We start from the raw sequence: 22026 nt of genomic DNA on the forward strand, positions 1-22026 counted from the left end.
CCCCCCCATTTGATCTAGCAGAAGCTGCGGTGCTTAAGGAGAAGAAATCCAAAGCAGCAGGCAAAGGCAAGGCTGTCCTGCTCTCCCATTCCAACGCTTCAGCCACAACCACTGCAGTGGTGCACATAATCTTAACGTACTTCAGAAAGCCAGGAGAGCCAACCTGGTGGCCTCCAGCTACCGTGGACTCTTAATTCCCATCAGCCTCAGGCAGCCTAGCCACTGGCCACAGATTGGGGGAGTTGTGGCCAAACACCTAGCTGGCACCAGGTTGGCTAACCCTGGTTTAAAGTAACCCAAGTCCAGTTGACCCAGCTTGACCATCAAAGGCGTAGGAAGAGGGGTGGGGGGCAGATCACCCTGGGTGTCATCGCTGGGGGGGGTGACATTGGGCGCACCACCCGCCCACAACTCCCAAGCCTACCCCGAGCCGCCGATGGGCACGGGTGACAAAAAAATTTCCACACCGGGTAGCGCCTGACCTTGCTATGCCTCTGCAAACTATACATAATTGCATCAGGAATAGTACTTTATAAACCACAAGTGGAAAACCTGTGCCCTTCTAAATGCTTGAACGACATATTCCATTTCCCCTGACCCTTGGGCTCTGCTGGCTAGGGCTGATAGGAGTTGGAATTCAACAATGTCAGAATGGCCACAGGCAACTCATGCTGGGTAAAAACCAGCCTTCCCCAACCTGGTGCCCTCTGTGCGTTTCAGACTACATTTTGGGGAAGGCTCGAATGAACAAAAACCGCTCCAATTAAGTATCAAAACAGAAGCACTGGTGCAAATATTTCCAAGGTACAAACCTCATGCTGCTTCACCCAGACACATTGGCATACAACACAAATGGCTTTTATAATTTTATTAACAAGCCAGTTTACTACACAAACACAAAATGCAACATCAACGAGCTCCGAAAGGGGCTTTCCTTGGATGTACTCACTGCTTTTGAAGTGCTACGTGGAGGTTGCTGCTAAAAGAGAGCTGTGCTGAAGTCTGAGATGCTTAGGAATCAGTCAAGGTGCAAGAGGGTTCAGTTCCTGTGTGAGACTTGAGAGCTACAGTGGTGCCTCGCAAGACGAAAAGAATTCGTTCCGCGAGTCTTTTCGTCTTGCGATGCTTTTCGTCTTGCGAAGCATGGTCCGTCGCAACTGCGCCTCTTCAAGCGGCTTTAAAAAAAAAGCACAAGACGTTTTTGTCTTGCGAAGCAAGCCCATAGGGAAATTCGTCTAGCGAAGCAACGCAAAACCGAAAAACCCTTTCGTCTAGCGAGTTTTTCGTCTTGCGGGGCACCACTGTACTTCTGACATTCAGCTTGGTGGGTTTTGTCTCCCACCAAGGCAGACAGCAAGACAGCAACACCTGCTTTATATACATTGGTTTAGGCACATTTTCCAATATATTTTTGTTGCTCAGGTGAGGGGCTGCACAAGGGGTGGGAAATCTTTGGCCCTCCAGTTGCTGCTGAACTACAGATCTCCCACTGACCCCAGCCAGCAAGTATTCTGAGTCTTGTCCATTCACCTAACAGCACTAGCTTAACAGAACCCTTCCTTGCAGCCTGCCTCCTCTTCTGGACTCAATTGTCCTCTCCCTTGGTTGGTGGCCATGGAGATGGCCCCATCAGGGCAAAAGGGACACTTCATCTGCAGTCTGCTCTCAACTGGGTCCCCCTGCCCATCCACCTCAAGGAGCAGCCACCAGCTCCCAGCCTCAGGGTTGTCTTTGGGTCTCAGCATGGAAGAAGTTGGCTTTGCCTAACATCAGCTTTGGCTCTACTGCAGAATTCTCTGCTTCCTGCCTTACCAGTCTCACTGGGCATCAGCCACCACTGGTTGGAGGCATTACCCAAACAAAACAAGCAAAGTGCTTTCCAGTTGTTCTCCAGACTTAATAAAAACAAGGCTGCTGAACTGAAGCTGCCGAAGGCTGTGGGCAGCGAAGAAGCCCAGCTTCCAGCTGCCCCTTTTCAGGATCAGTGCATAGGACAGAGTCATTCTTCTCTACTGGCTATGCCAGGGCAGATCACAGTCAATGTCCCTGTTGGAAGAACAGGTCCGGAAGGTCCCACCACAAGCCTCGCTCTAGCTGTCCATGATGGTCAGCCTCAAATTGGCTGGCGAAGGAGCTGCCTTCGTTCGAGCATAGTGGGGGTTAATGTACACTTCTCCTAGCATCCCCTCTTCCTCCTCTTCATCCTCACACAGGTCAAAGAAGGCTTTTAGGAGGTCAGGGCAGGTGTAGTGAAGCGTTATCACCACGGCTCCGATCAGGAAGCAGAGCAGCCCTGGAAAACAGAGACGGACAGTCAGTTAGTGAACCAAAGACAGACTTTGTTGCTGGCGAGGAAGGAAGCCGGAATGGCATCCATTGATGAATTCATGCTTGTTTTCATGCTCAGTTTAATAAAGTTGAGAGTTTGTAGCAGTGGGTAGGGAACCTCAGGCTCAAATGAAGTTCCTCCAGGTCTTCCATAACATCTCCCCCTAACCAGCTTTGTACCCTTCTCAAGCACTTTTGCTTGGAACTCTGATCATTATTATTATTTTGCTTGCCTGGATACCTTGTGCTCTTTATATGTTAATGCTTTGATCCCCAGTATTCACTTCCAATGGTTGACAGTCTATACTTGGTAATAGTCCCCCCCCCAAAAGATAATAAACACTGAGTTTTATGTGTCAACAGACAACCATGAATTCTCTGCAAGGATCCCCCATCCAGAGCTCTGTGCAACAATAGGGTGCCCATCCACATAACTACATGTGCAAGTAGACTCACAAGAGACCATTTGCATGGTCCATGGTGACAGCAACCAACACGGGTCCAGCGCTGCTTGTGTCATTCTCAATTCAGTGTTGGAACGGTGCACACATGCTCTAGGGTGCACAATTCCTATATCATTCAGTGTGGTGCAGTGGTTAGAGTTGGACTAGGGTGGCTTGGGTCCAAATACCCACTTGGTGGTGAGGTTCACACCGTGGAGGATGCTACTACCCTTTGGGACTGGTAGGGTGGAAGCCAGAACACATGGCTGGCAGAGACAACTCATTAATAATAATAATAATAATAATAATAATAATAATAATAATTTATTATTATTATTACAGTGGTACCTCTGGATACGAACGGGATCCATTCCGGAGCCCCGTTCGCATCCTGCAGCAAACGCAACCTGTGTCTGCGCGTTGTGATTCACCACTTCTGCGCATACGCGTTATGTCATTTTTGAGCGTCTGCGCATGCGCAAGCGGAGAAACCTGGAAGTAACGCGTTCAGTCACTTCTGGGTCGCCACGGAGCGCAACCTGAAAACGCTCAACCTAAAGCAACAGGTATGCCTGTATTATTATTATTATTATTATTATTATTATTATTATTATTCAGGCTTTGCCTCCTCTGCCTCCTCCTCCCTGCTGAATTCTGAAAGGGGAAACACAGATTGAGGAGGAAAATGGCAGCGGAGCCTTCCCCTGGACTGGTCATCAATGAAAAGGCAGGCAGCAGGGGCTGTTTGGGGGGGGGGGGCAGGCAGAGGTTGCTCTGAACCCCAGCCACTGAAGATAAGCTCAGGTTACCAGACGTCCCCATTTCCAGGGGACGGTCCCTGGATTTACAAACCAGTCCCCATCCAAAATCCATTGAAGTTGAAAAGTGTCCCTGGATTCATTGAAAAAAATCTGGTAACCTTAAGATAAGTTCACCTGTGGCCAGCGTCAGCCAGAAGGATGCGCCATAGGCGAGCTGCAAGGAGGTGGGGCCGAACTGGATGACGCAGGAAGCACTCCTCCCGGTGGAGAAAGAGAGCAGAGCAAAGATGAGGAAGCCGCCTGTGACGAGGGTCATGTAGCCGCCATAGACGGGGACCGGCATGGAGAAGAGCATGTTGGAGACCAGCCAGGCGCAGAAGGCAACCCTGCAGGGAAGAGACAAAGCGCTCGCCATTTACCGCAGCTCAGAGGAGGAGAGACCCGCTCCTCGGGCAGAAGGTCAACCAGTTTAGGGGCTGCATGGGGAGGGGAGGGTTTTCATGCTGCGGGACAGGGAAGACCCAACGCAGCATCTGCGGTGGAGGGAATTCTCGGCGCAATCCATTGCACCACAAAGCGACCGGCAACCCAAATCTGGATGCTGGGAGATTCAGGGGGCAGGCAAAAGGGAAGGCCTTCTTCCGGTGCAAGTGCCTGGTTGGAGGATGGATGGCGGCTAATGGATTGAGGTTGAATCCTGACAAGACAGAAGTACTGTTTTGGGGGGACAGGGGGCGGGCTGGTGTGGAGGACTCCCTGGTCCTGAATGGGGCAACTGTGCTCCTGAAGAACCAGGTACGCAGCCTGGGAGTCATTTTGGACTCACAGGTGTCCATGGAGGCACAGGTCAATTCTGTATCCAGGGCAGGTGTTTACCAGCTCCATCTGGTACGTAGGCTGAGACCCTATCTGCCTGCGGACTGTCTCACCAGAGTGGTGCATGCTCTAGTTATCTCCCGCTTGGACTGCTGCAATCCGCTCTATGTGGGGCTACCTTTGAAGGTGACCCAGAAACTACAACTAATCCAGAATGCGGCAGCTAGACTGGTGACTGGGAGTGGCCGCCGGGACCACATAACACTGGTCTTGAAAGACCTACATTGGCTCCCAGTACGTTTCCGAGCACAATTCAAAGTATTGGTGCTGACCTTTAAAGCCCTAAACGGCCTTGGCCCAGTATACCTGAAGGAGCGTCTCCACCCCCATCATCCTGCCCAGACGCTGAGGTCCAGCGCTGTGGGCCTTCTGGCGGTTCCCTCACTGCGAGAGGCCAAGTTACAGGGAACCAGGCAGAGGGCCCAGTGGCGTAGCGTGGGTTGTCAGCAAGGCAAGTAATTAGTGCCCCCTAACCAGTGGATTTTAGCACCCGAGTGCGAGCGCGCCCCCCCATGTTGCACCCGGTGCGGCCGGCACCCTTGGCACTCCCCACGCTACGCCACTGTTCCAACGTTCAGCTTCACTGGATGCCCACGAGTTATATTCTACAGAGAGAGGGATAAAAACTTTCCTCTCTGTCCACTCTCTCCTTGCCATGCCTTAGTTTTGCAGGCTTCTCTCCTGTCGCCTCTTGCTTGCCTTTTCTCTAAACTAAAAACAAACCCAATGCTGCCGCCTTTCCTCAGGGCACCGGCTCCATCCCCTTGCTTAGATTCCCTCTACCAAAGCTGAAAGCAGCCTGAAGTTCCTCCTGATCGTGAATGGGAAACAGCTGGCGAAGCAGGCGGCCTGCCAGGGAAGGGATCTCTTCCTAACCTGCTCCACGGAGCCCGTTCCTTGCAAGCGCTCCGTGTCCCTCGGATGGCGAGCGCCTTTGGAAACGCGGAGCAGGCGCTTGCCGGCGAGCAGCCCCCCCGCCCCTTCCCAAGCTAATCCTTTTAAAACCGAAAGCCCCTTAACCCGCTGGCGAGAGGCTTAGCCGGGCCTCGCCCGCCCACCGGCTTCCTCTCGGAGGTTTTTGGGGAGCGCAGGGCGCGGCGAGGCCCGGCGGCACGTCGGGGTGCGGAGGCTGCCCGTGCCGGCCAGGCGGCGGTGGCAGCGTCGGCGCTGCTGCAGCAGCTGCTCCTCCTGCAAGCAGTGAGTGGAGCGCAGCCGCAGCGGTGGCAGGGGCGCGCGCGCGCGCTAGGGCGCAAGGCTGGCGGTGGCTGCGGGGAACCTGGCGGAGGAAGGAACTTGTCCCTTCCCTCTGGACTCGCGCCCCCCCAGATGTTGCGCCCGGTGCGGCCGGCACCCTTGGCACCCCCCACGCTACGCCACTGAGAGGGCCTTCTCAGTAGTGGCACCTGCCCTGTGGAACGCCCTTCCATCAGATGTCAAAGAGATAAACAACTACCTGACCTTTAGAAGACATCTGAAGGCAGCCCTGTTTAGGGAAGTTTTTAATGTGTGACATTTTAATGTATTTTTAACCTTTGTTGGAGGCAGCTCAGAGTGGCTGGGGAGACCCAGCCAGATGGGTGGGGTACAAATTATTATTATTAGTATTCATGAAGTGCATGGTTAAACTATGGAACTCGCTGCTGCAGGAGACAGCAGTGACGGCCACCAACTTGGATGGCTTTGAAAGAGGATGGGCCAAATTTGAGGAGGAGAAGGGGGCTCTTGATGGCTCCCAGCCACAGTGGCTGTGCTGTGCCTCCATGGATAGAAGCAGCAGAGCTTCCGAATTCTGAACAGGAGCCAGTGGTTAACAGTTAGAGTGTCAGGCTAGGGGCTGGGAGGCCAGGGTTCGAATCCCCACTGGGTCATGAAGTTCCCTGGGTGACCTTGGGCCAGTCACTGCCTCTCAGCCTACCCTACCTTGCAGGGATGATGTGAGGATTAAATGGGGGAGGGGGAGATCTATGGAAGCCACCCAGAGCTTCACAGAGAGAAGGTTGAGATATACAGTGGTGCCTCGCAAGACGAAATTAATTCGTTCCGCAAGTTTTTTCTTCTTGCGAGTTTTTCGTCTTGCGAAGCACTGTTTCCCATAGGAATGCATTGAAAATCAATCAATGCGTTCCTATGGAAACCGCCTTCAGACCAGGTCCGGGGACAGTCTGTCCCCCGACCTCTTCTGAAGGCTGGGAGGGACACAAGGGCTTTTCTTCCCACCCCCAGCATTTTAAAAAACCCCGGGACAGCGGAGGACTTCTCCGCTGTCCAGGGCGATTTAAAAGCCCCTGGGAAGGCAGGCAGGGGGGACAAGACTTTCGCCCCCCGCCCGCCTTCAGAAGAGGTCCTGGACCTCGTCTGAAGGCGGGCGGGGGGCGAAAGTCTTTGCTCCCCCCCCCCGCCTGCCTTCAAAAGCCGTCCGGGATAGTGGAGAAACGCGCTGCCTTTCTCCGCTCTCCCGGGAAGGCAGGCAGGGGGGAGCAAAGACTTTTGCCCCCCGCCGGCCTTCAGAAGAGGTCCTGGACCTCTTCTGAAGGCCGGCGGGGGGTGAAAGTCTTTGCTCCCCCCCGCCTGCCTTCAAAAGCCGTCCGGGATAGTGGGAAGCGCTTCCCTGCTATCCCGGACTGCTTTTAAAATGCTGGCGGTGGGGAGCAAAGCCTTTCGGCCCCCGCCGGCCTTCCTAGACCTCTTCTGAAGGCCGGAGGGGGGGGAGGCTTTGCTCCCCACCGCCAGCATTTAAAAGAGGTCCCCGGAGATTTCCCTATGGGCTTTCTTCTTGTGAAGCAAGCCCATAGGGAAATTCGTCTTGCGAAGCAACTCGCAAACGGAAAACCCTTTTGTCTTGCGGGTTTTCCGTCTTGCGAGGCGTTCGTCTTGCGGGGCACCACTGTAAATGCAACAAATAATACTTTCAGTTGCTGGGAACCTCAGGAGGGGAGAGGGCTTGTGGGATTGGGGCCTGTTTGAAGGTTTCTCTCAGGCATCTGAGAGAGAACAGGATGCTGGACTAGATGGGCCAGGGGCCTGATCCTGCAGGGCCCTTCTTACATTCTCATGCATTATCCTGCACAACAACATTCTGGTGCAAAACATTTCATGGCTAAATTGACTTTAGACTTGACGCCACCTTGGAAACAGGCCTCAATTCGCAACATCTCCATCCAAAAACTCAGCTAAGCAGCTTCTGGAAAGATCTTCTGTCTGAAGCCCTGGAAGCAGAGCCTACCAGCGAGTTGGCCTTCCTCACCCCAGTGCTCCCCCCTGATGCTCCTGCGACTCCAGCACCCATCACCCCCGACCATTGGTCAGGCTGGTGGAGGCTGATGTCTGATCACTTCAAGCTCCTTTCAAAGTGCAGTGCAAAGCAGCTCTTTGAAAGGGGCTTCTGGAGACCCCCATGGGCAAAATAATGTGATTTGGTGATTGGGGGCAGGGTTCCACCCAGAAGGCAATGGGGAGATAAGAGCCTGGGCTTGCTGGTCTCAAACGGTCCCCCCCCATCCTGGTGAGGTCCCCCCCCCATTCAGGAGCCTGGTGAGTCCCACTCACCACAGGGCGGCTGACGCATAGTGCCCTGCCATTCTGTAGAGGTGATGGAGGCCGCAGGGACTGTCCCCGGTGAACTTTTCTGCCACGTAGAGGATGGGGCTGGGCAGGCCGTGCTCCAAGCCTTCGTCGAAGTCGTTGTCATAGTTTGCCCCAAACCACCAGGAGAAATGCTCGTTGTAGTTGATTGTTTCATTGAGCTGTTCCACAGGGCTTCCTACAGAGGCAAGATTGGTTAGTGTCCAAGGAAGGGCTGGGTTTATGAAGTGGTAGCCAGGGGCAAATGAAGGCGTCGTGACACCCAGGGCGGGACGTTGCTACGTAGGGCGCATGTGTGGCGTTGCTACGTACGATGCATGCGTCGTATGTAGCGACGGCACACATGCGCTGTACATAGCGGTTTACCGCCGCTCCAGCGCCATACGGAGGGTGCGGGGATCCTCTCATGCGGCTGTAGCGGCGACAGAGGGATCCCAACGCCGTCTGTATGGCGTTGGAGCGGTGCCAGCGGCAAACCGCTATGTACAGCGCATGTGCAGCGTCGCTACGTACAGCGCATGTGTGCAACGCCGCACCTGCACTATACATGTGGCAAACCTCTATGTACTGCGCATGTGTGGCGTCGCTATGTACAGTGCATGTGTGCAACGCCACAAATGCGCTATACATGTGGCAAACCGCTATGTACTGCACATTCGCGACGTCACTATGTGCAGCGCATGTGTGCAACATTGCACATGCGCTGTACATAGTGGTTTGCCGCTAGTGCTGGGATCCTCTGCTCACGGTTGCAGCCGAGAATGGAGGATCCTCCACAAGGGGCTGCAGTGGCGTGATGGCTGCTCACACCGCTGTGGGGTGCCTTATTGTCACCCCCCCCCCAGACATAGCACCTGGGGTGCACCCCACCGCACCCCCGTTGCAACTCCACTGGCGGTCCCGTAAATACTGTAGCTGGAACTGATAGGACTGTGAAATGTTGGGGCACATCTGGAAACACGCTGTTAGGACTCCCCCCCCCCCGTGTTGGCACCCCAGACTCACCAACTAGAGTGACGTTGAGTCCTGCCAGACCGACGTGCAGCCCAATCTCTGCATGGACCTTAGCTGGGCTGAAAGACTTGTAGGTGGTGATCGCTGTTCCCTGTGCCCTTTCCCAGTCAGAGGTGAAGTGGACAGCTGCAAAGGTGTGGAAAGTCTGAGTGTCGGGCGCAGGAGAGTGTTGCCAGCTCTCTTTTGGGATGGCAGTTCCCCCAGAATTGACCCCTTTAGTTCCACACACCACCACCCTCTGCAATCACAGATTAGCAGCCGAGGTTTGCAAATGTGGGTCAGGTCAACACCACGCTTTTAAGGCACACGGCTTCTCACAAAGAATCCTGGGAAACGGCTGTTTTACCCTGCGCAAAGCTGCCATTCCCAGCATCCTGAACATACTACAGTTCCCAGGACTCTTTTTGGGGAGGGGACTTTAAATGTACAGCGTGGATGTGAGCACAAACGAAGGCCAAAGACGGAGAGGTTTGCTGAGGTCAGATGGAGAAGGGGACTCACCAACGATGACCCCTCCGATAAAAAGGCTTGCGATGACCCGGAAAAGCCAGTACAGCCTCTGCCAACAAAAGAGAACAGAAAGTCAAAGGGGGAAAAGAGGATTTGCTTTTCACTTGGGTTACAATTACATCTCCCTTCCACACCACTCCCACTGCCACCCAGCCCTACTTGCCATGGGGGTGGGGAGGAGGGTTTGCAAGGGGCCGGGTGGGAAGGTTCCAGGGGCCATATCTGGCCCATGAACTGGTGGCTCGGCATTGCTGCTTTAAAGCAACAGTTTTGGGAGAGAGTTCGGTTTTTTAACTGAGCAGCATCAGCAGGGTCTGTGTTTCCCTGAACTAAACTCCCCCTCCCCCAGCTGCTAATTAATTAATTATAAGCAGTTCCAAACTGCTACATATTTCAGAAAAAAACACACCACTAAGCCATGCACAGCAAGTACAACCTCCATTGAAACAAACTAATAACACAGAATAAAAACCATCTAAAAGCGAATAAAGCAAGCGATCAAGAGAATTCAGACGCGTAAAATGGGGTCCAATCTTAGGGATCAAAGAGGATCTGGGCAAAAAGATGCCTGAAGGAACTGACAGCTGCTGCTTCATGTATGGCAGAGGGGAGGGCATTCCACAGTACTGGGGCAACAGCAGAAAAGCCCCGCTTTGGGGGTCCCCACCCTATAATGGTTTGCAAGGTGCATTGCAAAGTGTTGGGGGGATCTCAAAGGTCTATCCATACGGGGCAGGCGGCCTTTAAAGTAACCTGTTCCTAAGCCACCCTGAATATAGGCCCATAGCTATTTGACAGCCAGTACAGTTCCCTCTGGGACGCGGGTGGTGCTGTGGGTTAAACCACAGAGCCTAGGACTTGCCTATCAGAAGGTCGGCGGTTTGAATCCCTGCGACGGGGTGAGCTCCTGTTGCTTGGTCCCTGCTCCTGCCAACCTAGCAGTTCGAAAGCACGTCAAAGTGCAAGTAGATAAATAGGTACTGCTCCGGCGGGAAGGTAAACGGCGTTTCCGTGCACTGCCACATGACCCGGAAGCTGTACGCCGGCTCCCTTGGCCAATAAAGCGAGATGAGCGCCACAACCCCAGAATCAGTCACGACTGGACCTAATGGTCAGGGGTCCCTTTACCTTTTTACAGTTCCCTCTACACAGGGGTAAGATATGTGTATCTGGGTGCTGTCAACCTGTTAATCATGTCCTGGAATATAGGCAGACATGATACTGATACCTGCATTTCCCCCCACCCTTCTGTGAGTTTAAGGGGTGGGGCTGGGGGGGTGAGAACAGGAAAATGCAGTAGGGGAGAGGAGATGGTTAAACACAGCCCCCAGCAGCTTCATGACAGTAGGATGCTGAATTAAGAGTGTTGAATTAAGGCTGGACCTGGTTTCAAATCCCACTTGGCTACAAATCTCAGTCACTATCTCTCAGTCCGGTCTACTTCACAGGGCTGGGGTGAGGACAGAGCAGAGGAGAATGGAGAACCTTTCGCACCTGCTGCCTTGAGATCTTTGGAGGAAAGGCAGGACAGAAATGTAGTTCTAAAATCACAGTAATAATAAATACACAGCATAGTACAGTGTCTGTCTCCCCCTGGTGGTCACACTCCTGTGAATACACCATGCCAGTTCTTTTAGGGTGGGGGACAGGGAAGGAAATGTACTCCTGAAAAGGTTGATAAAACTACCAGGATTTTATTTTTTAATGTTTCCTTTCCATTTTAAGAATGTGACATTATACCTTTGTATTCTGGCTCTAACCACTGTGGAGACTGCCACTGAGTCTGCCTTCCCCACTCCCAGGGTGGACTTCGATAATACGGCACCCTGAGCGAGGCCAAAATTTGGCACTTTCCTCCTAAGTATTTATTTTCACAATAATTCCTTTTGGTACAGTTGCTTTTTTTTTATTCTTCTCAGCAGGTATCCGTATTACAGTGGTACCTCTAGATACGAACGGGATCCGTTCCAGATCCCCGTTCACATCGTGAAGCGAATGTAACCCATGCATGCGCAGTTAACCACTTCCGCGCATGCGCACGGCGTCATTTTGACCATCTGCGCATGCGCAAGTGGCGCAACCTGAAAGCGCTCGACCTGAAGCATATTTAACCCGAGGTATTATTTATTATTATTATTATTATTATTATTATTATTATTATTATTATTATGCGCACCCTCAGCTCAGCACCCTGTGTGAGAAACCTCCCGTACCACCCTAAATCCAGCACTGATCACTCCCTTTCCTTTCCTGCATAAACATTCACTCACAGTTGCATCATGCAGCAGCAAGTCTCTGTGGTTTTATGGCTTTGCACACAAAGACAGGCACACCCACACACCGCCAAATAACTGAAGATAGTTGTGTCGTCGTACGGAGATGGTGCTATGCACAACAGATTGCGAACACAGCTCCAAAGCCCTTTTCTTCTTAAATACTAATTCCTTCTAACAGCAAAGTCGGGTACCACCTTTCCTTCCTGCCACCCCTTTGATGCCTCTCCTTTGCTCAAAATCACAGCCTCCCGAGGCTGCTTTTCATTCAAAATGAATGCAAACGTATTGCCGTTTCATTGCAGGGATCAATAATACGCTCTTCTGAGCACAAAGGGCGACACAGGGAGCTGCCTTTTGTCCAGGGGAGGAACGATCGCTGGGAGAAGAAACGTTATAGTGCTCCTGTAGCAGCACAACTGGATACAGCAAAACATGTCTCTCCTGTGTTGGTCTCTACAGCCACAGCAGGTGCTGTAATACTCCAATGGTTTGATTTCGCCCCTGAAGGCTCACTCCTCACAAATGGATGGCAACAATACTCTGACCCCATATTATCAACACTGATTGGCAGCAGCTTCCCAGCATTTTCAGGCGTGACTCTCTCTGAGCCAAACTAGGAGAAGCCAGGAAGTGAACCTGGGACCACCTTCTAGCAAAGCAGATAATCTACTACTAAGATTTGGTCCTCCTTCAATAACACTAACTCACCGCTCTGCCCCGAATTCCAGGAAGGATGAGCAGGAAGCTGAAGGCAATTACAAGGAAGACAATAATGACAACGATGGTATCCACATCAAAGACAAAGGGCTTCCTGGGTTGGGGGTAAAAGGGATAGATGCCATCAAAGAGCGTCATTCTGAGGCAGGATACCTGCAAGACAGAGGTGAAAGGTGAGTCAAACGCTGCCCAGATCCAGAGCTGCCGAGGCCTCAAGTGCCTTGGTCCCATGCGCAGATACCCTTTATGTCTTAAGTGGGCTAATTTGGCCCACCTAAAATACTGTTGCAAATCTGGGATAACAGAGTTTGGTGTGCAAAGGGCACCCATAATGGCCAGTGTTAGTGAATGTTAGAAGATAATTCATGGTAGAATTTAGATAATATTTGGGAGTGCTGAAGGGAAGATGCCTGGGAAGATAGAAGACAAAAGTCATAGAAGCAAGTCATTAACCCTTCAGTGGAAACCATCAACCAAGCAAGCAAGCTTGGTGAGGGGAGGAGGTTGCCAAAGTGATGGGAGCAAGGGTGCGTGATGTGATACGGAAAAAATGTTGTGATTTAAGAAACAGGTCTGGAGAAGGGATGAGCAAGACAGAGGGAGGAGCTGCTTGGAGCAGCGGTTCTTGGGAAGAACGAAAGTGGGCCAAATTCCAGGCAGAGGCCAGACAGGGAGGATCATCTTGGCAGGCTGGGACAGAGGCACAGAGATACCTTGGACTCAGATGCTGCACTGCTCTGGGGAACGAGATGTACCGTAATACTCCAACCAGCGGTTCTCAACCTGTGGGTCCCTAGATGTTGTTGGACTACAACTCCCATCATCCCTGACCACTGGTCATGGTGGCTAGAAATGATGGGAATTGTAGTCCAACAAATATCCGGGGACCCACAGGTTGAGAAACAGTGCTCCAAACTCTCTCCACAGTAGACCCAGATATAAATATGTGTACAATAAACTATATTTCTTAAAGGCACTGCTGTGCCCCAATTTCCCAATTTCTAGGGTGAGCGCCTGGAACCCCCTGGAATCCTGTGACGGCTTGGCAGAGTTTGGAGGGTGTCGCACAAGCTCTGTAGCAATATGACGTGACTTGGAGAGGTTTTGCAGAAGAGGGCAACTGTATGTTTAACTCAGGGGTCTGCAACCTGCGGCTCCGGAGCCGCATGTGGCTCTTTTACATCTTTGCTGCGGCTCCGGGGCGGGTACTAGCGAGGGGAGGAGGCGCATTGTGCGCCCCGACACTCCTCACTGTGGCTGGCACTGTACTGGCTGTGATGTCGCATGGGGGCGGTGCGTGCGTTAGTCACGCACCGTCCCGACATCACCTTCCCACCCGCTGTCAGATCGTGGCTCCGGAGATATATTTGTTTTAAATGTCGCAATGGTTTTGCGGCTCCCAGTTGTTTTTTCTTCGGAAACGGGTCCAAGTGGCTCTTTTTGTCTTAAAGGTTGCAGACCCCTGGTTTAACTCTTAGGCCACCTTTACTCCAAAGAGCTTGAGGTGTGTCTCCCTTAAAAAAGCCAAAAACAAACAAACTTAACAGCCCTGCAAGGTAGGGTAGCTGAAAAATACAAACTTCAACAGGCAGCCTGGGCAGATGGCCAGCCAGTCAAAGAAAACAGAGGTCACGCCCATCAGTCACGGACAAAGAAAAAGGCTTGGCTACTGTCCCTGCCCCCAGCCCTGCTAATAACTCCCACCTGCCCCATGGCAAAAGGTTGGGCGGCCCTTCAAATCGTCTGAGAAATGTTTGCGGAGCAACAACAGGTTTTAGCTCCATCACTGACTGTTTCCCCAGCATCCTACAAAGTTTTTGATCATCTTCCCACGCTTTTGGAGAGGAAGCTTGGGTCTGGGAAGCGCCTGGAGTTGTGAGAGTCAGTGTGATGGTTTTAACATCAGATTAGGACCTCAGACTTTGAAATAAGGAATATTATGGAGAAAGGAACTGGAAAGGTGTGTGTGTGTGTGTGTATGTGTGTTATTGTGTGCCACATCGTATAGCCCCCTCATGCTAAAAAGAAAAAGGAAAACCCAATGCCACCTGACCTCCCTAGTTTTGAAGCACACAATAATATACAGGACACATGACAGCCGCTGTAATTTTGAGAGCTAGTTTGGGGTGATAGTTGGGGTGGATCTGGGGAAATCAGGTTCAAGTCTCCACCCAGCTATGACAGCAACTGGCCTTAGGCAGTCACTGCCACTTGGTTTCGCCTTCCTCACAGGGCTGTTGTAGTGATGAAAGAGGCCACCGTGAGATTGTTGTAGGAAGAGTGGGATGAAAAAGGTAGCAAACAGAGCTACACAGGAGGTCAGCTACTCAGATCTCCCACATCCTCGCTGGACATTTAAAGCATGTGTGCAGCTTCTCCCAAAGAATCCTGGGAACTGTAGTTTGATAAGGGCACTGGGATATATAACTGAGGGATAAACTACAGTTCCCAGGGTTCTTGGGGGGGGGCAGAGCTTTAAATGTATGATGAGGACCTAACCAAAAAAAGTGTGTGCATGCTCATTTACATCCAAGTAACAGGGGGGCAGTGGCAGATGACGACTCGAAAGTTAACCCTTCCTGCTCACATCTGCCCCCACCCTTCAATCTGAAGTTAGCGCAGATAGCAAACAGTCAATACTTAAGAGGAAATCTGCTTGCCCAAACGGGCATTTTGGCGATCAGGACGTGCGACCAGCGGCATTAAAAGCGGGGAGTGATATTCCCCTACCCCAGCCCAGCGGTAGCCAACGTGGCGCCCGCCTTCACCGCTGAACTACATCTCCCATCATCCTTGACTACTTGACGCGGCGGAGGCTCAGGCGCTGATGAGAGCCCAACAGCTTTTGCAGGACACCCCTTTGCCTCACCACCCTCTGGGCAAAACCCACCCGCGTCTGGAAAATCTGAGGCTGCAGACCGCGGGAGGGGGGGGGGCAGCGGTACCGCAAAATAGAGACGCCGCTGCTTGTCCTCCGTGCCGCGGCCACGCGGAGCCCGAAACGCGCGACGCCCCACCGCGCCCTGCAGGGTTGGGCAATGGGAAATGTTCGACGGGCGGGAGCCGCTCAAGAAAAGCCGGTCGCCTTAAGAACACAAGAAGAGCCCTGCTGGGCCAGCCCAAAGGGCAGGTCCCTCTCTGCCAGGGCCAAAACAGACGCCTGGGAGGAAGCCCTCGAGCAGGGCACGAGCGCCGCAGCGCACTCCCCAGCCCCGGGTAGGCACCGATCCTCGAGGTAATAGGGAGCCATTGCGCTTGGTAGTCCGCCGGTATATGGGCCGGCAAGCGGCTTATAGAAAGGGAGGCGGGCTGCAGACGTATGAGGCGCGCGTCTTCCCCGACGGCAGAGCGCCGTTTTTCAAAGGAGAGGGTCGGGAGCTTAAAAACACTCGGGAAATGTACTGATGGGCACCCACTGCCCCTAAGGCTCCCTGCTACTGGCAGAAAAAAAGGGGGAGAGCGCTCTGCGCACGCTCAGAGACAAAACCTTCTATCTCCAACGGGAATCGCCCCCTCCCCACCGCGTCCCGTTTGGAGTCAAATACACTTTTGAGAAAGGGGTTTGGCTGCCACCTTTGGAATCTCCCTGCATTAGTAGATCCCATGGGGATCTACTAACCTCTGGTGACGGTTAGCGGGCATCTGTGAACACTAAACATCTTGCGCATCTTGTGAACGCCCAGGGACACTCGCTTCTATTGCCCGCGTGAGGCTGGAGGGAGTTGAGCATGAAAAGCGGTTCAAAGGGATGGATTTGATCTGCTTTACGGAATCACAAAGTTGGAGGGGAACCCGAGGGTCATCTAAGTCCAACCCCCTACAATGCAGGAATTTCTCTTAGATCATACGTGACAGGTGTCCATCCAACCTCTGCTTAGAAGTCTCCCATGGAGCCTCAGTCTAGGGACCCTGGAGGTGGCGGCGCGGAGGAGAGACTTGCAGGGTCTTTGCCGTCTCCTCCTCCCTGCTCGGGCCCGTCCCGTCGGGCAAAGGCAAAGGCGCTCCGCGGCGAGCGCCCCCTTCTGCGCGGCCGTGAGCAGAGCTGCGCGGGAGACTTACCGTCTAAGCGGCGCCGTCTAAGCTGAGCGCAGTGCGGGCTGTGGGCGCCCAGTGCGGGGAGGTGCTCTTATATAGAGGCCGGGAGGGTCGCGTGCCGGCGTCATGCAAATGAGGCACTCGGCCCCGCCCCCGGCCCCTCCCTCCCCGCCCGGCTCCGACGGGACGGGCGGCATTCCGGACAGACGCAGCGGCGACGGTGGTGCGCGGACACCGGGGAGAGAGAAGCGTCAGCGGCGGTGGCAAGGACGACAGCAGCAGTAGGCGCAGCGGCTGAGGTGAGGTAGGCGAGGCCGGGGGCAGGACAGGGAGGGTGTCCGGGGCGCGGGGCGAACAGCAGGGTTGGAAGGAGCGGGCGAGAGGGGGAGACATTCACCTGGGAAAAGAAGGCAGCAGGTCGCCTCCTCGTCTGCCGCGAGGATCAAGCGTGGCTCTATTTCGTTGCCCGAAGGCAAAGATCCCGAGAAAGGAAGCCGTGGGAAGTGCGCGCTGGGAACTGTTCTTCTTAGGGAAACCTTCTTCTCCACATCTGTGGGCTACTGAAGGTAATGGGGCCCTTTTATGTGTGATATTTTAGGGCAGGCATAGGCAAACTCCAGCCCTCCAGATGTATGGGACTACAATTCCCACCATCCCTAGCTAACAGGACCAGTGGTCTGGGATGATGGGAATTGTAATCCCAAACATCTGGAGGGCTGCAGTTTGCCTATGCCTGTTTTAGCGAGCAGGCTAGCAGGCTCCCATTACTTACATCATAGGAGCCAACACAACGCAAAACACTGTTGCTGTATGTAGGTTTTATTTTATTTGTCGTTTATCTTATATTTTCAAAATGTACATCCAGTTGTTTTTTTCTTTAATTTTTTTGGGGGGCCCTAGAGAGTGGGGCCCTAAGCTATAGCTTGTTTAGCTTATACGTACATCCGGCACTGTGCCCAGCATGCACACACACAGAGGAACTTGTGGACTCTTAGGTCTTAAGGCAATTTTATTGTCTTCTACCTACCCATTGTTACTTTGGAAGGAAAAAGAAGCATGGCTAAGTTTCACCACTGGAGGACAGAATAACAGTGCAGGCGTTTTGTATATGATGCAGTCTGGTATTTCTACCAAGTGCCTGCGTTTACATGCACATCCATGCATATTAGGGATAGTCAGTGTAGGACTACAACTCCCATCAGCCCCTGCCATCATATGCCTGCCAGCATCTGGAGGACATCACACTGGCTTTCCTCAATATTTACTCTATCTGATGCCATCCTTTGGTCTACATACTATTTCATTCAGACTTGGAATTCATGTATATGTGCCAACCACATTTCAGGACCAACCGTGACACGTGTCGTGTGTTGTGGTTCCCTTCCTGACTGCAAAGGCATCAGGTGTAAAGGACAGAGGGTGCGTTCCTGGACACATTGAAACTTGTGCCGATCTGAAGTGGCTTAGTCCAGCATGTAGCACACCCTGACTGCTGCAGTGTAATTTTGGGGTGATTTTTGATGTGGGAAGGCCTTAGCTCAGTGGTAGAAAACATGCGTCGCATGAAGCAGGTCCCAAAGACCTCTCCAAACTGAGTAAAGGGGTGGTAAAATGGCAAATGCAATTCAATGCAAAAAAAAGTGTAATGTGATGCGTGTTGGAGCAAAAAAAAATCTTAGTTTCACATATATGCTCATGGAGTCTGAACTGGAGGTGATATATCAGGAGGAAGACCTTGGGGTCATAGTAGATAGCTCAGTGAAGATATTGACCCAATGGCCATAAAAAACAAAAAACAAATTCTATGCTAGGGATCGTTAGGAAAGGAATAGAAAATAAAACTGCCAATATCATGATACGGTTATACAAATCTATGGTGTGACCGTACTTGGAGTACTGTGTACAGTTCTGGTCTCCTCAGCTCAAAAATAAAATTAGAGGAAAGGCGAGTAACAGGCAACATGATAAAAATGGATAACCTTATGCATGGCATGGAGAAAGTGAATAGAGAAAAGTTTTTCTCCCTCTCTCAAAATGCTAGAAATTGTGGGCATCCCATGAATTTTGGGAGATTTCAGACAGATAAAAGAAAGCACTTCTTCATGCAGCACCTAGTTAAGCTCATAGCTGTCAACTTTTCCCTTTTCTTGCGAGGAATCCTATTCGGAATAAAGGAATTTCCCTTTAAAAAAGGGAAACGTTGACAGCTAAGGGACTTGCTCCTGCGGTTCCCAGTGATAGCCACCAGCTTGATGGAGGAGAGGGATAGCAATGGCTACTAGCCATAGATCGTTGTGCTTTGCTTTCCAATGTTGTATGCAACATTGTATGCTATGGTGTACTTCCATAATTGCAGGCAGCAATGCTTCTGGGTACCAGTTGCTGGAAACCACAGGAAGGGAGAGGGCTGTTGTACTCATGTTGTGCTTGCTGGTTTTCCATTGGGGCATCTGATTGGCCACTGTGGGAACAGGATGCTGGACTAATGGGCCATTGGTCTGTTCCAGTAGGCTATTCTGATCTTCTTACCTGAGCTTGCTTGCCTGCCTGAACTCTTGAGTGGTACCCAAGGTGAGGTAGCCCATGAGGTCTTCTGGCAAGTTGTGATGGATGTCGTCTTCCAGACACCCAGCTTTGCTAGTTCTTTCCACTTACTTGATGTTGCACTTAGAAGTACATTCAATGCTGTCTTTGAGTGCATTGTATTTGGAATGCTGTAAGGAGATATTTGCCTTAAGCAAGAGGTTCCACTCTGGGTGAAAGCAGAAGGCTGGTGTTTTTCTAAACCCAGGATTCAAGGCCCCCCCCCCCCACTTTAAATGCCTCTATTTTTTTTTATAAGATATTTATTGAAAATTTTTTGGATATAAGAAAAAAATAAAAAATAAACATACATAATAACAAACAATTAAAAACACACATTAATTTTCAATGACATAACTTCCATACCCTTATTTCCCCCGACCTCCTCATACTTCCCTTCTTTGTATTCCAGTTCAGTTTGTTAGTTCAGCAAATCCTTACCATTAAACTTTTACCCATTTATAATCCTTTTTTCATGTCTCCTAAAGCATTACAGCTGGAAACCACTTAGTTTCTATCCAACATCTTTCTAACATTCATTCATTTTACAATATTTCTTTAAATAGTCTTTAAATTTCTTCCAGTCTTCTTTCACTGACTCTTCTCCCTGGTCTCGGACACTTTAAATGCCTCTAACTGCATTTGCCAATCAGGTGCAATAACGTTGAAGGAATGTCCTGAATTTCTGGGATTTTTGTTTCAACACATGCAAATGTACACACACCTTAGAATGACTCACACCTGCTGGTTATTTCAAAACATATTTATTCAACACAAATATAGTTGCTTTTGTGTGTGTGTGTGTGTGTGTGTGTGTGTGTGTGTGTTTGTTTCTATCTACACCCTTTCAGATTCTTTTGTGAAGAGTTGTGAATGAAGGGTGTGTTGTCAGTAGCAAAAGCTGCCTCTTTTTTGCAACAGAGTTCCTTGACGTGAAACAGATGGAACTACTTGTCTTCTGCTAGTGCATTCACGGAACTCCGAACGTTTTGTCGTCATAGTACTGTATTTGCAAGTCTTAGAGGAGTAATAGGAAGTGCATCTATGCAGGCAGGAGTATGTTAAGATCTACCTTCAAAGTAAATGCTTTTCTTGAATAAGGAGCAAGGAAGGCCCCATCTGTGCTATAAATTTTAAGCAGGATCATACCACTTTAAGCAGTCATGGTTTTGCCCCCCAAATCCTGGGAACTGTAGTTTGTTAAGGGTGCTGAGAATTTTTAGGAGACTTATCTAACTACAGTTACCAGAATTCTTTGCGGGGGCGAATCGTGCCATTCAGTGGCGTAGCGTGGGGGGTGCAGGGGGTGCTGGCCGCACCGGGCGCAACATCTGGGGGTTAGGGTTAGGGGGCGCAAATCCACGGGTTAGGGGGCGCAAATTACTTGCCTTGCCCCAGGTGCTGACAACCCACGCTACGCCACTGGTGCCATTTAAAGTGCTGTGGTCCTGCATTAAATGTATAGTTCAGACAGGACCCAAGAGGTTATAGTCAGTGGAAGCCACTTGACCTGAAGACCCTTTTCAGAGTACAGTATGTGGAGCTCGTTGGTATAGAATCCTATATACTAATAGGAAGCTCATTCTCTGAGTGAGGATTCTTAAGAGTTGCCAATATTACTCCTACTAGGAACAGACACATTGAAATTAGCAGGCATGACTAATATAGGTCCATTATTTTCAGTGGCTCTACTCTGAGTAAAAGCTCATTGGCTACAACCTTTATGTAGCCAAATCAGCACTTCCACACTTGCACAAGAGGGAAGTAGCGGGCATACAAAACATCCTTTTTGCTGGGGGCAGGTAGAATGGAGGGAACAAAAAACATGGGGGACGAGCAATGTAATGGAGTACTTTGCAAGAGGGCATGGCTGGCTGGTTAGAATCCTGAACAGGAGCAGTCTATGCTGTAATATTTTGTTTGAGGTTCCTCTTGCTTTGAGCATAAATATAACCCCATTTTTTTAGAGTTAAATAAATTCAAGGTGGATAGATGTCAGGATATTTACTGACTCTGGCAGCCAAAAACATAATATAGTCCCAGTGACAATATATTTGCCCAGAGCAGAGATGTAGAACCTTCTCAGCCTGAGGGCCACATTATTTTCTGGGGAACTTTCTGGGGGCCACAGACGAAAGTGGTTAGAGTAATTAATATAAACTTTACCTTTGTATAAATGGCTTGTTTCTCCGCACTGTCACACACTGTTCTCCATTCTCCATCCAGCCAAGCAAGAAACCTTGCCTGAAAGCAAGGACACATTCGAGGCAGACAAAAAATGTGCCTGAGGAGAGTGCAAAACAGGGCCAGAGAGAATGGATGTGGCCTGTGGAGAGTGGATGTGGCTTGGAAGAGTCCCGGTGACCAAGCAGAGAGGCCTGGAGGGCCACATTTGGACCCAAGGACCAGGGTCAGAAGAAGTCTAGGAAGCCAAACAAAAGGAGACATAAGGGGTGGCTGAAGCATCCTTACTGGCGGAGTGGAAAAGTTAGAGTGGCCAAGGATGCTAGAAAAAGCAAAACCGTTCATATGCTGCAGAATTCACTGGAGCAGGGCAGAAATCCGTTTGTCTTGCGAAAGAAAGTACACAGATGCAAATCTAGAAAGTGTAGGCATTCATGTTGCAGTTTTGAAGTTGGCCAGCTAACTGGGTTCCCAGAGAAGACAGTAGAAGTTTACAGGGAAGTTTTTAATATGTGATGTTTTATTCTGTTTTTAATCTGTTGGCAGCCGCCTAGAGTGACGGGGGAAACCCAGCTGGATGGGTGGGGTATGAATAAATTATTATTATTACTACTACTAGTAGTAATAGTAGTAAGAATGGATTTCTAACTTCTGTCCTCTGTGCCCGTTTGCCACTCTGGCTGGGGCTGGCAGGAGTTGTGGTCCAACAATATATGG

The 22026-nt window shown here is 51.0% G+C and overlaps 1 protein-coding gene across 2 annotated transcripts; it reads right to left on the minus strand.

The window, feature by feature from the left end:
• Nucleotides 1-1603: 1603 nt before the first annotated feature.
• DUOXA2 (dual oxidase maturation factor 2) lies at nt 1604-21322 on the minus strand. 2 transcript variants are annotated; one of them, XM_083476009.1, is made up of 7 exons: nt 21292-21322; nt 12499-12660; nt 9506-9563; nt 8996-9130; nt 7955-8168; nt 3707-3918; nt 1604-2293 (listed from the first exon to the last, which is right to left on the minus strand). In XM_083476009.1, exons 2-7 carry the CDS (start codon nt 12643-12645, stop codon nt 2091-2093), a joined length of 969 nt encoding a protein of 322 aa, XP_083332135.1. In that variant the 5' UTR covers nt 12646-12660; nt 21292-21322; the 3' UTR covers nt 1604-2090. The 2 variants fall into 2 exon arrangements, with proteins under 2 accessions (XP_083332135.1, XP_083332134.1); XM_083476008.1 differs by lacking the exon at nt 21292-21322 and adding an exon at nt 16940-17060.
• Between the last annotated feature and the right edge of the window lie 704 nt (nt 21323-22026).

The sequence above is a fragment of the Podarcis liolepis genome (genome assembly GCF_965112155.1).
Source record: "Podarcis liolepis genome assembly, chromosome: 14".
NCBI classification, from domain to species: domain Eukaryota; kingdom Metazoa; phylum Chordata; class Lepidosauria; order Squamata; family Lacertidae; genus Podarcis; species Podarcis liolepis.